At 39.5% G+C, this 16,296-nt stretch overlaps 1 protein-coding gene across 1 annotated transcript in view; it reads right to left on the bottom strand.

Moving 5' to 3' along the window:
- Positions 1-596: 596 nt before the first annotated feature.
- Positions 597-16,296, bottom strand: part of TMPRSS11A (transmembrane serine protease 11A) — a 64,983-nt gene continuing 49,283 nt past the window's right edge. The window contains exons 13-15 of the mRNA XM_062198935.1: positions 9,733-9,992; positions 6,238-6,380; positions 597-758 (exon numbers count right to left, since the gene is read on the bottom strand). Of these exons, the coding sequence (XP_062054919.1) occupies positions 597-758; positions 6,238-6,380; positions 9,733-9,992 (565 nt within the window). The remainder of the gene's footprint in view (positions 759-6,237; positions 6,381-9,732; positions 9,993-16,296) is intronic.

Below are 16,296 nucleotides of genomic sequence, written 5' to 3'. Positions count from 1 at the left end.
AACAAGAGAGTAAGAGAGGTTTCGCAACTAAACACTGGTATGTGATTTCAGGCTTGATTTCTCACTAGACTTTGTTTCTTATGAATAGATCGCTCTTTCATGAGTGTCCCTCAGATAGATTTGGAAGAAGAGAATTCACTTCTTATGGTGGAAAAAACTCTTTGTAACACCTGAAAGAATAAGAAGAAAAAAATGTATTTCTGGACCCTGGAGGAATGATAAGGAATTATATACCTGTAAGGTTTTCCTGGACTCATTAAGACTTCAAAATGTTTTTCCCTTATGGGGAAACCCCTGACAAAGGCCTTCTAAAAATGTCGTGGACTATTATCAAAAATTGATTGTGTGACTCATACTCCAGGTTTTCCAATTTAAACAACTTTCTCTGCTTTATTTATTTTTAGTTTATAAAGAAAACTCTATAAATTGCCTATAGATTACTGGTCAACTAAAGTGGTTGTAAACTACATCATGTCAGTGTCTCATGGTGCCAGGCCTAGTCTTTGACTCAAGTCATTGTGCTATGCCCTGTGAATACTTGGACTCTCATGCATGTATGACCTGCATACAGCCCTTTGTCTAACTTCTGAAGTGAATCAAAGGCCCGTTTTGGAAGCAATCCAGTGTCGATAATAAGCCACTTCTGTGTAGACTCCAGGTTTGTTCTTTTGACCACAGTTATCACCCCAGCTCACAATTCCAATGAGGTACCAGGTATCTTTATTATCCTTTGCCACTAAAGGTCCTCCAGAATCGCCCTGACAATAAAAAAAAATGAAAATTGACTAAATATAATATTTATTATTTAACATATTTTGATGAACCACATATTTTATTACTGGAAATATATGCATAGATTACCAATATAGAACATTTAATTAACCATGGATTTAAACATTATAAAAAGGCTCAATTAAGATTCACTTTCCACATTTTCAAATTAAATTTTCTTTTTTTAGAGTAAACAATCCAGAGTTACAAAGAAAAATGGAAAGGATTAAAAAAAAAATCATACTCCTGTGTCCCACATTTCCTTGGCCAGTCTATTCCCAAGACATAGTCACTTAATGCCTGTATAATAATTTCATATCATACCTGATCCTATATCACTAAATTATCTGCTTAGCTTGCTGTTTTCTGGATAGTGGGCTGGTGTTAGGTTCCTGGCTTCAGCCTGGCCTGGTTCCAGCCATTGTGGCCATTTGGGGAGTGAACCAGTGGATGGAATATTTCTCTCTCTCTCTCTCTCTCTCTCTGTGTGTGTGTGTGTGTGTATCTGTATCTCCCTCTCTCTCTCTGTAACTCTGCCTTACAAATAAATAAATAAATGTTTTAGAAAATGTTTAGATGGGGCCAGTGTTGTGACATAGCAGCTAGCCTCCGCCTGCAGTGCCAGCATCCCATATGAGTGCTGGTTTGAGACACAGCTGCACCACTTCTGATTCAGCTCACTGCTAATGCGCCTGGGAAAGCAGTGGAAGGTGGCCCAAGTGCTTGGGCCCTGTAACCATGTGGGAGACCTAGAAGAAGTTATGGGTTCCTGGCTTTGGTCTGACCCAGCCCTGGCTGCCGTGGCCATTTGGGGAGTGAACTAGCGAATGGAAGATCTCTCTCCCTCTCTCTCTCTCTCTGTCACTCCTCCTTTCTCTGTAACTCAAACAAATAAAAAATAAATCTTTTTCTTAAAATAAAACATACAGTTTTTAAATTTTATGTTATGTAGGTAAGAAAGTCACAATTACAGAGAGAGATGGAGAGACAGAGATCTTCCATCCAGGAGCCAGGGCTGTGCCAGGCTGAAGCCAGGATCCAGGATCCAGGATCCAAGATCCAGGAGTGAGGAGCTTCGTCCAGGTCTCCTGTGTGCATGGCAGGGGTTCAAGCACTTGGGCCATCTTCCACTGCTTTTTGCAGGCCATTAGCAGGGATTTGGATCAGAAGTGGAGCAGCTGGGATTCCAACTAGCACCCTGGCACTGCAGGTGGCAGCTTAACCTGCTATGCCACAATGCTAGTCCCAGGAATTTAGCTGTTTTACTACCTCTCTGACTTTCCCTCACAACATCTTTATAGCATCTTAGTTTTGGACTACTCATGCTCATGCATGAAGTGTACATTAATGTCATTTTGTAAGTGTTATTTTTTTATGAATAAAATAACGTTTTGATTATCTTACCTTCATTTGGCAGACTTTGATGCCTTCTTTTTCATGTGGCTACTTTCTTACCTATTTGTGGCAAATGTTGAAAACTCTGAAAGCTCTACTAAGACCTAGCAATAACTTTTACTAATGGTAAGGAACATTGACAACTTGAGAGTTCGTTTACTCCCTCTGAAGATATTCCTCATCTCAACACACACATGCATAAAGCTTCCCTCTTCCTCCATCTTTCTCTCTTACTCTCTCTGTCAATATTTCTTTTTCTCCCTATCTCTTTCTCTCTCTCTCTCTCTCTCTCACACACACACACACACACACACATACACACCCACCCTCTGTTCCTTTCTTCTGCTGTGACTTGGTTACTGCATTCCTGGGGCAAGCTATGATCCTGGGACTATCTGTCACCCTTCTTTTGTGTTGGCTTCACAATGTGTTTGGACCCCAACTCTTCCACGGTCTGGATTTAGTTCCTCATTTTGCTGAGATAACCTCTCAGGAGGTTTCTCAAGAAAGAAGCTATGGGAGGTACTTTTTTTGAGTCACTATTCGTTTAAAATTCTTTATTCTACCCTGACACTTGATAGCTAGTTTGCATGAGCAGGGATCTGGTTGGAGTCATTTTTTCTTTGAAATCTGATTGCATTTTCCACAGTCTTTTCTAGTATTAATTTAAAGTTCTGGGTGGGCCTGACGTGGCTTCCTTCAAAGCTTTAAGGCAGTTCTCCTTATCCTAGTATTCTGAGAGTTGACAGTGCTAGGCCTTGGAAAGAATCTCTTCATTGATTGCACCCAACACTATCTGGGCTCTTTTTTTAACCCAAGGCAGTACATTTCAGACCTGAAATAGTGCTCTTATTGCTTCTTTGATAAGTCCTCCCATGTTTCCCGCTTTCAAAACTCACATCTTTTGATGCTTGACCTACTCATCTATGCTCTAATTTTCTTATTTTCCTCCTCATTATATTTTTTTCTTTCTGAAATATTTTTGACTTTAGCTTTCAGTCCCTCCACTGGACTTTTAAAATTATGATTGTATTATTGCCACATTTGCAGAGCTAATTGCTCTCTGATTGGCTGCAGAGTAAGGCACTAGAGCCTAGATTTGAAGCTCCATGCTTGTGTGTTGGCTGAGGCTCTTTATTCTGCAAAGTGTCTTTTAAACATCAGCATGTGGGGAACTTTTCTCTAGGCTCTGGTCTTCTCTAGAGGAGAACACTACAATCTCCTGCTTTAGAAGAAAGCTGGAGGAATGGTATATACCTGCTGTTGTGTTATGTGACACTACATGGCAGAAGATTGAGGGCTGGTCCCATATAATCTCCACCTTGTTAGCTCATGACGACTCCCTTCTGCTCTCAGTTGGGTTTGATGTCACTGTGTTCAAAGGGCCTCAGATTCAATGGCTACGGAGCTACTTCCCAGATCTTGAGTTTCTAGATTGGAGGGAGGGGCTTGTGCTGTGAGAAATGGAGGGAGTGGTTTCCTGGTTATTAAGAGTAGGGAGAAATGGGAGGTGTTAAATCTTCTCTGAGCAGTCTTTAACTACTCCCTTCTGTTTTTCTAGCTTATGTCTGACCCCAACCTTCAGTGTTCTGTGATCTCTCAGATGGTGACTTTTACTTAAAATTGACATTTTGGGGGCCGGCACTGTGGCGCAGCGGGTTAACGCCCTGGCCTGAAGCACCGGCATCCCATATGGGCGCCGGTTCTGGTCCTCGCTGCTCCACTTCTGATCCAGCTCTCTGCTATGGCCTGGGAAAGCAGTAGATGGCCCAGGTCCTTGGGCCCCTGTACCCACGTGGGAGACTCGGAAAGGGCTCCTGGCTCCTGGCTTCAGATCGGCGCAGTTCTGGCTGTTGTGGCCAATTGGGGAGTGAGCCAGCGGATAGAAGACCCCTCTCTCTCTGTCTCTACCTCTCTCTGTAACTCTTTCAAATACATCTTTTAAAAAAATAAATAAAACTGACATTCTGCACCTCTTTCCACCTAAAACATTTATGGCTTAACGTCTCTATTAAGTCAGTTAAAATTCTTCTACTTTCTCTCTATCCTTTAAAATTGTGCCAGAGTTTCTTCTCAACCTTTCTCTTTTGTTCTTATTGGTTAATACACTTTAAAAGAAAAGATAAAGGACAGGCATTTGGCATAGCAATTAAGATGCTGCTTGGGGTGGCTGCATCCCATATTGGAGTGCTAGTTTAGGTACCTGATCCTCTGTTTCTTCCTGGGATACTTCAGGACTAATTCTTCCATATATCATGTCACCAGCTACCTAATTTTAAATTATGGGTCCCACAGAAAAATGTTGCCAAAACCCACTGGCTGTTTTCAGGAATGATTCTGAACACCATTTTGAGAGAGCTTTCCAATCAGAGTACTAGTGCCTGTGTGGTTGCAACTAGGGGTCCTGGCCGGCGCCGTGGCTCACTTGGCTAATCCTCTGCCTGTGGCGCTGGCACCCTGGGTTCTAGCCCCGGTTGGGGCCCCAGATTCTGTCCCAGTTGCTCCTCTTCCAGTCCAGCTCTCTGCTGTGGCCTGGGAGTGCAGTGGAGGATGGCCCAAGTGCTTGGGCCCTGCACTCGCATGGAAGACCAGGAGGAAACACCTGGCTCCTGGCTTTGTAGCGGCCATTGAGGGGGTATCAGAATCACAAAACTGTCAAAGGTTTGCATTTCTGCTTTTCATACCAGCAGTTCTGATCCATTTGTCATTTGTGTTTTGTTCTTACCTAGATCTCTGAAAAATTAAAGGCTCCCTCTCTCTGTCTTATTTCCTCTCCAAGCAGGATTTGGGACCAACCTTATACATAGGGAAGAGGATTTGTTGAGCTGTAGATCAGTATTTGGTAAATCTGAGAAAGTCAAACTGATTCTGGTGCTGCGACTTCTGCTTTATCTGACTAGGGCCCTCAGCACATCCCCCGGTTGCAATCACTGTATTCTCCACTCAATCCTTATGCCTGAGTCACTTTGCTTATAACTCACCATGTTTTTCTGTGACCAAAGCTTTGTCTTATTACTCACTTGCACTGTCAGGCAGGAATCCTGCCTCTGCTCCTTATCCTGTGGAGCCTCCCTGTCACCACGAATCATCCCTGAGGCTCATTGCTAATCTCACTGTTTGGATTCCTAAATCCCATCTACTCCAGGATTTTTCTTGTCCCTTTCCACCTGTTTCCCATGGTTTTGACCTCTTGCTGGAGTCCCCCAGTTCTGGCTTTCTTTTTCCCATTCCTGCCCAGCCCATAGGCTACAAAATCCCTGCTCATTTCCAGACAGAAGCTGCTCATGCTGTGTAGTTTGGGAAGATTTTGGGCAGAGCTCTCTGCTACCTGAAATCAATGTCATTTTCATGATTTCACTATGTAGAGTCACCTCTTTGGAGTTTCCAAGAATTGCAAGATAAAAAGCAAGTTCCTCCAGGAAGAAACAGTCAAACTTTTGTTGGAAAATAAACATTCCGGGCAGATGTTGAAGGAGACAGGAAATCACCAGGAAAGGCAAGCCCATATGCATAACGTGGCCCAATCCAACCTTCCCACTGTGAAGTATTCTCTCGCCTCTTACACTCCTTAAGCTCTGACCCAGCAGGTTCCTTGGGGTTTCCTCAAATATGGATTGTAATGCCACGCCTTCACAGTTTTGATTCTCCTCTCTCCTGTGATATTCTTTTCTTATTCTGTAACTAGGTAAGTGCCATTTATTCATCAGGCATCATTTAACAACATTTCTATGATACTCGTTGCCCAAATCTTCAATGCAAGAAAAAAATTTGCTAACTTATATCATTTATGTAACTTCACATTATAGTTCATTGAATGCGATCATTTACATTCTAGACTATTATTCCTGTAAGGAAAATAAATTTTTTGGATTTCTACTTATTAAGAAATTTAAATTATGTTTGTTACTTTAAGAAATCATTCAGAAGCATTTGTGTTGTGAAATGTACACTTAGAACTTTTTCAAGATAGCACAATATCTGCATTTTATACTAATATTAAAAACATACAACATTTCCTGGGCCAGATAAGGTTTTTAACTTAGTGATATTAAAATAATCTCTTTAACTTACCCTGCAGGCATCATAAATTCCTTCCAGATATCCGGCACAAAACATCCCAAATTTTATATCATTGCCATACACCTGTGGTTGCTTGCACACATCATTGCTTATAATTTTCAGTCTGGCTTCTCGAAGATCATTTTGGGATTCCCCTTAAGGAGAAAAAAAGTAAATTTAATATTCACAATCAGCATCCTTAGCTAGACTGAAGTAGATAGACTTTTTATTTTATTTCATTTCATTTATTTGAAAGGCAGAATTACAAAGCGAGAGGGACACACACACACACACACACACAAAGAGAGAGAGAGAGGGAAAGGGAGACAGAGAGAGGGAGATCTTCCATTTGTTGTTCCATTTCTCATGGCCTCAATGGCTGGGGCTGTGCCAGACCGAAGCCAGGAGCCAGGAACTTCATTGGGGCCTCCCATGTGGCCAATCAGTTGGGCCGCCTTTCACTGCTTTCCCAGCTGCATTAGCGGGGAGTTGGATGGGAAGTGGAAGAGCTGGGATTCAAAACGGTGCCCATATGGAATGCTACAGTTAGAGGTGGCCGACTTAACCCACTGTACAAACACACCAACCTAATATTTTTCATGCTAAAATTTTTAGTGCATAATGAGTTTAATATAACTAGTTTCTAAAGAAAAAAAATTCTGAATAAATTTTGGTAAATTTAATGATACTTATTATCCTATAACATTTTTATAAGTAAGAAAACCATTGTTTTCTTTTTGTGTGTGTGTAAAACCTTTGTGCCTTTACTTTAAAAATAATTAGTTAATATATCTAAGGTGGGCATTGTATTTCATAAAGTTTGTGTTTGTGGGTTCCAGATTGCTCACAGAGACTTTGAATGCCTACATGGTCTTCTTCCTAGACTTGATAAAGCAACTATATATCTATGTGTTTTATACATAGAGAAAACACCAAGAGTCCACCAAACAACTATTAGAACTGAAAAATGAATTTAGCAAAGTTGAAGAATACTGGGGCCAGTGCTGTAGCATTGCGGGTAAAGCCGTTGCCTGCAGTGCTGGCATCCCATATGGGCACCAGTTCGAGTCCCGGCTGCTCCACTTCTGATCCAGCTCTCTACTATGGCCTAGGAAAGCAGTAGAAGATGGCCCAAGTTCTTGGGCCCCTGAACCCACATGGGAGGCCCAGAAGAAGCTTCTGGCTTCAGATCAGCTCAGCTCCGGCCATTGCAGCCATCTGGGGAGTGAACTAGTAGATGAAAGACCTCTCTCTCTCCCTCTCTCTGCCTCTCATTCTCTCTCTCTCTCTGTGTAACTCTGACATTCAAATAAATAAATAAAAAGTCTTTAAAAAAAGTTGGATTTTTAAAATTTCTCAGAAATATGCCAAAGGATTTTCATGTTATTCTGTTCTTTGAATACAATTGATACACACACACGTGCGCGTGTATATGTCCTGCCTGTGCTTCCAATTCAGTTTCCTGCTAATGTACACCTTGGGAGGCAGCAGGTGATGGTTTAAGTACTTGGGTCCCTACCACCCTAATGGGAGACCCACATGGAGTTCCAATCTGGCTTCAGACTGGCCTCGTCTGGCTATGGTGGGCATTTCAAGAGTGAACAAGTGGAGGGAAGATCTTTCTCTCTGTCCTTTTCTTTATGTCACTCTGTCTTTTAAATAAATACAAAAATACATAAAATAATTTTATGTCTAATGTTGGAAAGGGTAAAGTGAAACTGACAATCTACATATTGTTGGTAACAGTGTAAATTCATAACTTTTTCAACAAACTGGTTAGTAAATGTATTCCAGGTTATTAAAAGCACAATCTATAAGTCTGGGCAAGTCTGAATATATCTCAACGACTGTGGGAACGTTTAATATCATTTATCACAAGATATTAAATTTATCAAAATTTTTAATTTATTTTCTCTATTATGTCCTTGCTTTTAATTTCACTCAGTTCTACTCTTTATTATTTCCTTCCTTCATTATGTTTTAGAGTTATACTTTCTTTACTTTTTCAGTTTTTAAGACCTTCTCTTTTAATGTATGTATTTGCTACACATTTCTGTTAATACTGTTTTTGCTGTATCTTGCAAATATATAGTTTTCATTATATATGTATATAGTTTTCATTCAGTTCTATGTATTCTTAAGAATTTTCCTAGGGATTTTTTATTTATAGGTACATAATTTTATTTCTAGGGCTTTGGAAAGTATCTGCAATCTTTTGATTACTGATTTCTAATTTTCTATCATTATGATTACAGAATACACATGGTATGATTCTTTTAAATTTGTTAATGTGTGTTTTATGGAATTGGATATGGTCTCTCCGGGTGGGTGATCTATGGATGCTTGTAATCACTGTGTTTGCAGAGGTTGTGGGCTGGAGTATTCTATAAACATCAGGTTTTCTTGCTCCTCACACCTATTATGTCAAGTATATTTCTGTGGTAACCTCAGACTTTGTGCAAAAAATGACTTTTCCCACCAAGCCAGAAGGAAATTGTGATGTCCCTTCCATCATTTTGAAGCACAGACTGCAAACTCTATCCAACGAGAGAACCCATTGGAGGGGGTGCAGAGACAGATGTCAGACTTGCAGCTCTACTAAAATTGACAAACCATGGGTAATATTTTCAGTGACTGATAAAATGACATGAAGGAAAGCAATAAATATTTTAGTGTCTTGAAGGTGGAACCAAATCACATGGACTATCTGCAAATAATCTGGAGACCAAAAAGCCTATTCCTGGCCAAGATAGTGAAAGGTTATTCTTGTTCCTCAAGGGAGACTGAGAATGAAAGGCTTGTTACTAGTAAATTTTTTATGTATTGTATTGAGTTTGATGGGTAGATTTTGTCCTATGTGGGAGTCCTTTTTCATTTTTGCAATTGCAGAATTAAAGAAATTCCACGTGGACCACATTCTAGAATCCAGAGTGTGCCTGAATTAGAGTGCCTAAAAAATTTAAAACTAAATCATTATTATTTTTATGGAAATTAAGTTAATATATGGCATTCAATCATTTGAGAGAATGAAATGCTTTGATGCTTTGATGTTTCTTAGTCTCGTGATTACTGTAGCAAATTGTGCTGCATACACACCAGAGTATTTGAATTGGCCAATCAGTGTGAGTACCGCTGGACACAGCTGGGACAATGCGAAGACTTTTCAGATTATTGTGGCAAAGGATAATGTTCTTCCCTCTCAGTTCATTGAGTGACGCTGGTGTAAGCTTGGAGTTGTTGTTAGCCAGCTTTACCACTGTGTGGCGCTAGAACCCCCCAAACCCTGCGAAATCCTGAATCTGTGTCTGAAACCAGACTTAAGTGGACTTCGAAGTTCCCCAGACCAACATGTTCTGGTGTTGTGTTTCTGTTTCTGCGTTACTTAGTTTGAGTTCGGTTTCTGTTACTTGTAAAATAAGAGCTTCAACGTTTCCGACCCAGTTGTGTGGAAATGGCTGGCAGGATAATGTTGATGGAGCTAATTCGACAGGGCCTTACGATACTCACCGCCGTAGAAAAGCGCTCCGAATCCCGTGATGTAGACCGTCGAATTCGGTCGGAAGGACGCGGAAGCTTCCGGCAAACAAACGCGGCGAATGTCGTCTGAAAAGGCGACTCTGGGGGAGAACTGCGCCACGGCAATGTCGTACTCTCTTGCCGGGGAGCGGTAGCGCTCGTGGACAATAATCCTTCTGACACTTCTTTTCATCAAGGGAGGGTTGATTGTCGTTCCGAAACTGACAGTCCATTGGCGTGGATTCGCATTGCTGGGAAAGGTTAGGCATTAACAGAAGACGTGAACTGCGCGGAATTTGTGCATTCATTACATGTAGGCTAAAACAAAATGCAGTACAGAGACGTCGTGTTGCAATCATAGTTTTCTTTGACCATTTAAATACAGTCTATAGGTAAAATATACACAAATGACATATTAGGCCTGACATTCAATACAGAATTATTGGATGTTAGGAATAAAAGGCACATACAACATCACTCATGTGTTCCTTCTGCTAATATTTATTGAACATCTATGTGGCAAGTCTTATCCAAAGTGCTGGGGATGAAGTGGTGAACAAGACAGTAAGGTTCCTGCCCATGGGAATATGAGAAGGAAAAGGATTAACACAGATTTAAAAATGGATAATTTCAGAGACAAAGGCTATGAATTAAATAAAATGAGGTAGTGAGAAAGAGTAACAGGAGTAGTCAACAAAGGGCTTTTTGGGGGGGCTGCGGCACATTTGGGCTGAGACATAGCTGATGAGCAGTCAGCTGTGAGACGATCAAAGACAGGTTTCTAGGCAAATGTCCCAAGGCCCTGGCCAGATGGGCTACAGTTCGCGACACAGGGGGAAGAATTGTGCAGGATGAGATTGGAGAGAGAGGCAGGGATCAGGTTGTAGCTCAGATCTATTCAAGTGATTTGGGAGAATCCACTAGATGCTTTTAAGGTGGGGGAGTGATGTAGTCTAATTTACATTTTAAAAAATAATGTTGGTTCTTCCTGGAATACATTGTTGCAGAGCAAGAGCAGAAGTGGGCAAGGCTGCCAGGAGATCTGCAGCAGTCCCCTGGGACGGGATGGAGTGTGGCTGACTCACAGCCGGTGGGCTTGAGCTACTGCTGATCACCATACACACAGCTTCTAGAGATCACTTAGTAATGATGAGCAATCGTCTGGTAAAGCTTTTGCTTCGCTAAGGCTGAGGTGGGTGAACCTCTGCCTGGTATCTCAGGCCTACTAACTTTTCTCTGCTTTTAATGTAAAGGAACTCTCCCCACCAAAATATATTGTTAATTGCAAGATTAATGTTCCTTAACTAATTACTTGAACTAATGTTAGCCATGAGGGACAAGCAAAGTGACAAATACTATCCATATAGATACTTGTCTCTCAATCTACTTATTTAATAGATAGCTTTAGTCATAGAAGGAGCATATAAACATATCACTGGAGTTTAAGTCCAATTTGACAGCTGTTAATTGTACTGGGATTATTACTTAAAACTTTTTCATAGGCCATTTTGATAGCAAAAATCCTCAAATGAGAAAAGCTAAATATATAGATTTTTGTCTAAAAAGGTACATATAAAATAAATTTATTGACATTATTGGTTTATCAGTCAGTCTTCTGTGAATTTTATTGGTGCAAAGCATTTCCCACAAAAACTTCATGCCTGGATGAAATTGTAACTCAAACTTTTGTGCTTGGACATGTTCAGACCTCGAGGTTTGCTTACTAGAGTGGGAGTGATTTTTTTGGATCTTTCAAGCAGTGACCTGATACCATTTAATATAGCCTGTGTTTATTATATTTCTATATATATATATTTCTATATATGACAAGTCTAAATCGGATACAAAATTATGATGAAGAATAAACTTTATAAACTTTTACGTTGGGCCAAAATCAATAAGGTGAAATTTAATAGTAATAAATATAAATTACACAGTGATTTAAATTCCAGAATAAATTGTGAAAATTCAAAATATGATACCTGACCTGAAAGCCATCCCCAAAACAGGACCTGGAAATTTTGTTGATTAAATAAGCAATCTAGTGATGAGATTTAAGTATTAGCTCAGTATTACAGTGAAATAATATCGAACTGTCTCAGAGCAGGAAAGGTCATAAAAAAATCATTTGTTGTTCTCACTGATCCAATGCTTGAAAGATAGATTTTGGCATCAGGAAGACTTAAGCTTTTTTTTCAATGCCACCATCTCCTGGTATTGTAATGACAGACAAGTTTCTTAACTTTTCTTACCCCTTCAGTACTTTTCCACTCAGTAAAAAAAATAGATAAATAAAGACTTTCCAAGGAGAGTTTACCTAGTAGGTTGGATATAAGAATTACATAAAACAAATCTTAGGCTCCTAACCAAATAGCATAGTGGAGCTTAATAATTGGCAGTAGTTGTTAAAAAAACACTTTCAATCAGTGATTGTTTATGCTTGAACTCTTCTGCAAATGGGGGCATGTTCTGTGCCTTAGAATCCCTTTCCTCACCTTGTAATCCCTTTCATCTTTGAGAAGCTCTGCCTGTTGGCAAGTCCTTTCTTGATTCCCCAGTTCTCTTCCTTGTGAGAGTACTTCATATGTACTAATAGAACTATCAGCTGTACTACAGCTTTCTCAAGATAAAACTCTTCTCAAGACAGTGTTTCTCAAACTTTAATGTGTATACAAATAATCACAGCATCTTATTAAAATGTGCCTCCTGCCTGATTCTGTAGCTCTGGGATGGACTTTATATTCTTTCATTTCATTTTTTGGAGAATTTATTTATTCAAAAGGCAGAGTTATGGGGGCAGGGAGATCTTCCATCTGCTGGTTCACTCCCCAAATGGTCACAATGGCTGGAACTGAGCAAGGCAGAAGCTGGTAGTCAGGAGCTTCTTCTTGGTCTCCTACATCAATACAGGGCTCCAAGGAACTGGACCATCTGCTGCTGCTTTCCAAGGTGCATTAGCAGGGAGCTAGATTGGAAGTGAAACAGCTAGGACTTGAACAAGCACTCATAGGAATGCCAGCACTGCAGATGGTGGCTTAACACACTCCGCCATAGCTTGGGCCCCTGGATGCTTTCATTTCTAACAAATTGCCTAGTGTTGTGGATGTTATTGATCCATGGATCATACTTTGAAGGACAAGACTGTATGGAAATAATATTCCTTTCCTTTACCACCCAACATTGTCTACTGTAAAAGCATTTCATGTTGTCAAGTTCTCTTTAAATGTGTCATCCTGGACAGAATTCACTATCCCAAGTAAGATCTTGTCAACCAAGTGTCTAACATCTCATTTATTCTGGGTTCTACATTTTTTATGCAGTCTAAATTGCAAAATAGCTGTGGGACAACTGCCTCAAAGTGAGCTATCTTTTGACAAAAATTTCTAATCATTTTTACAACTTAAAGCACATTCCTACTTTCTCTACTAATAGTCTTGGGTTTTTTTTTTTTTTTAAACCAACCTAGAGTCTTACATTTATTCTTGCTTACATTTACTTAGTCATTTTGTTGCTCCTCATTGCTCTTAGCTATTTAAAGGTCTTTTAAAGTTTCATTCTCTCTCTTTTTTTTAAACCCAACACTTCTGTTTCCTCTCCAGTCTTATGGCATTAGCTAATTGGCCAAGCATTACTTCTACATCATCTGCCACATCTATAAAATATACTGTATAGGACACAGTAGAGGTTAGGTGTCTTTCATAGGCTACAAATGTATACTCAGTATTTCAACAGACGCTCTGAATCATCAGGCTTTGGATAGAGTTGTTCAGTTACTAAGGTGCTTGTTACCTGTGCATTTAATTTACATTCTTTATTTTTTTTGAAGGCTTCCTATTTTATTTGTCATGGATGGCATTAGTCCTACTATCTCTCTTAGCATGTTTACTTCTTGGAAGCATACTGAAAGGACACACTGACAAAATATTAAAAAAATTTGGAGAAGAAGAAATATGATAGGGTATCTGAAGTCGGCACTGGAAAACAGTAATGACATTTATTTTTCACTTATGGTTTGGAGAGTCTGAGCAATTTTATGTTTGGTTTGAAAAAGAGGAACTAAGAAACAACTGTTATATGAAAGAACAAATAAATTTGGCCTCTGTTGTTCCAGGTAAAACAACAAATATTGGTTATGGAAGTTATTAGATTGCACATTTGGTGTTAGATGTTACAAAGATATTTGCAAAAGTAGAATTATTGGGGTCAGTTTTTGGTGTAGTGATTAAGCCATTTCGTGAGGTCTCTACATCCATTTCAAAGCATCTGGGTTTGAGCCCCACTTTTGTTCCTGATTCCAGCTTCCTGCTAATGCACACCAAGGGAGGCAACAGGTGATTGCTCAAGTGTTTGTGTTCCTGCCACCGATATGGGAGACACTGGTTGAGTTTGGGGCACCTAGCTTTGCTGTGGCCCACCCTTGCTATTGAGAATATTTGGGTAGTGAACCAGTAGATAGGAGACCTCTCTCTCAAATAAAATAAATGCAACAGAAAAGTAAAACTATGTATCTATCATAAATTTGGCTAGCTTTGGCAAAGTAAGTGCTCTATTTGAGGTATTCAGTTCAAAAGTAGGCATCTACATAAGAGACTTCAAACTTTCTAATAATCTACTGAGCTCTCATGTCTTTTGATCATATAGATCTATATAGAACCTATATAGAATATTCCTCAACATAATAAGGAGTATATATGACGTCTATTTTCAACATCATATTGAATAGTAGAAAAATGTGAAAGCATTTCTTTTAAGACCCAGAACCAGGCATGAATATCCACTATCACTGCTGTTATTCAATATAGAACTGGAAGTCTTAGCTAAAGCAATTATGCTAGACAAAGAAAGAAAAGGCAGACGAATAGGAAAATAGAAAGTTAGATTATACCTGTATGCAGATGGCATGATTTTATTTATAGAGTAACCTATAGGCTCTACTTAGAGACTGTTAGAACTGATAAATTTAATAAAGTTCCAGGATACAAAATCAACTAACAAAAATCAATAGCATTTTATACATATATAATACATTTTCTAAGACAGGAAGCATAAGGGCAACCTCATTCACAATGGCTAACAAAAAATGTCCTTTGACTAAATTTATCCAAAGGCATGAAGGACTCGTACAATGAAAATTACAATACACTGATGAAAGAAATTGAACAGGACACAAAAATTTGACATGGTAGCCCATGTTCATGAAATGAAAGAATGTTATTAAAACATGCATACTACTCAAAAACAATTTAGAGATTCAGTGCAATCTCCATCAAAATATCAATTACATTCATCGTGTAACTGGAAAAAAATCTCTAAGTCACAAAGGTCAAGTAGTCAAAGCAATCATGACCAAAAAGAGCAAATCTGGAGGCATGAAAACACCAGATTTCAAGATATACTCCAAAACTATTGTAACCAAAGCAACATGGAACTGGCAGAAAAATAGACACAGAGGCCAATGGAACAGAATAGAGGCTCTACAGATGAATCCATGCATCTCCCACCAGTCGATCTTTGATAAAACTTCTAGAAACATACACTGGAGAAAGGACAGTCTTTTCACTAAATAGTACTGGGAAAACTGGATGTTCATATGCAGAAGATTGACACTGGACTCCCACCCCATCCTGTCACCCTAAGCAAAAGTCAACTCAGAATGAACCAAAGATGTAAATATAAGACTTGAGATTAATTATGAAGCTACCAGTAGAAAACACAGAGGAAATACTTTAAGACAACAGTATGGGCACCAACTTTTTGGATAGGACTTCAAAAGCAGAGGCAACAAAAGCAAAACTGGACAAATGGGATCTTGTCAAACCAAGAAGGTCCTGTACAGCAAAGGAAATAATCCCCAGATTGAAGAGAAAATCTTCAGAATGGGAGAAAATACTTGCAAATTATTCATCTGACAAGGATTAACATCTAGAATATATAAGACTCAACACAGTGAAACAATCTGGTTAATAAGTGGACAAAGGATTAGGATAGATGTTTCTCAAAAACAAAAACAAAACAAACACAATTGATCAACAAATACTTGAGCAAATGCTCAACATCATTAGTTGTCAGGAAAATGCAAGTCAATAGCGCAGGAATGGGGCAGACACTTGATCTAGCAGTTAAGGCATTTTTGATTGGAATATTCACAACCCATATCAGAGTGCCTGGATACTCTCCTGATTCCAACTTCTGCTAATGTGCAGCTTGGGAAGCAGGAAGTGATGACTCAAGAAGTTGGATCCTTTCTGGAGCCACCTCCCTGGAAGATCTGATTTGAGTTCCCAGCTCCCAGCTTCAGCCTGACCCAGCATCAGCTGCTGCAGGGATTTGGGAAGTAAACGAGAAGATGGAAACTCTCTGTCTCTTACTCTAAAGTAGATCAATAAGAAGTTTTTAAAGCCACAGTGGAGTATCATCTCACACCAGTTAGAATAGCTGTTATCAAAAAGACAAAAAAATGACAAATACAAGAATGTGGAGAAAAGGGAAGCCCATACACTGTTGGTGAGAGGTGCGAATTAATAAAGTCAGTGTGGAGAATAGTCTGGAGGTTTC

The sequence above is a fragment of the Lepus europaeus genome, chromosome 8 (assembly GCF_033115175.1).
Source record: "Lepus europaeus isolate LE1 chromosome 8, mLepTim1.pri, whole genome shotgun sequence".
NCBI classification, from domain to species: domain Eukaryota; kingdom Metazoa; phylum Chordata; class Mammalia; order Lagomorpha; family Leporidae; genus Lepus; species Lepus europaeus.
Note: the sequence above shows the minus strand (reverse complement) of the source record. Positions and strands in the feature narration are given on the sequence as shown.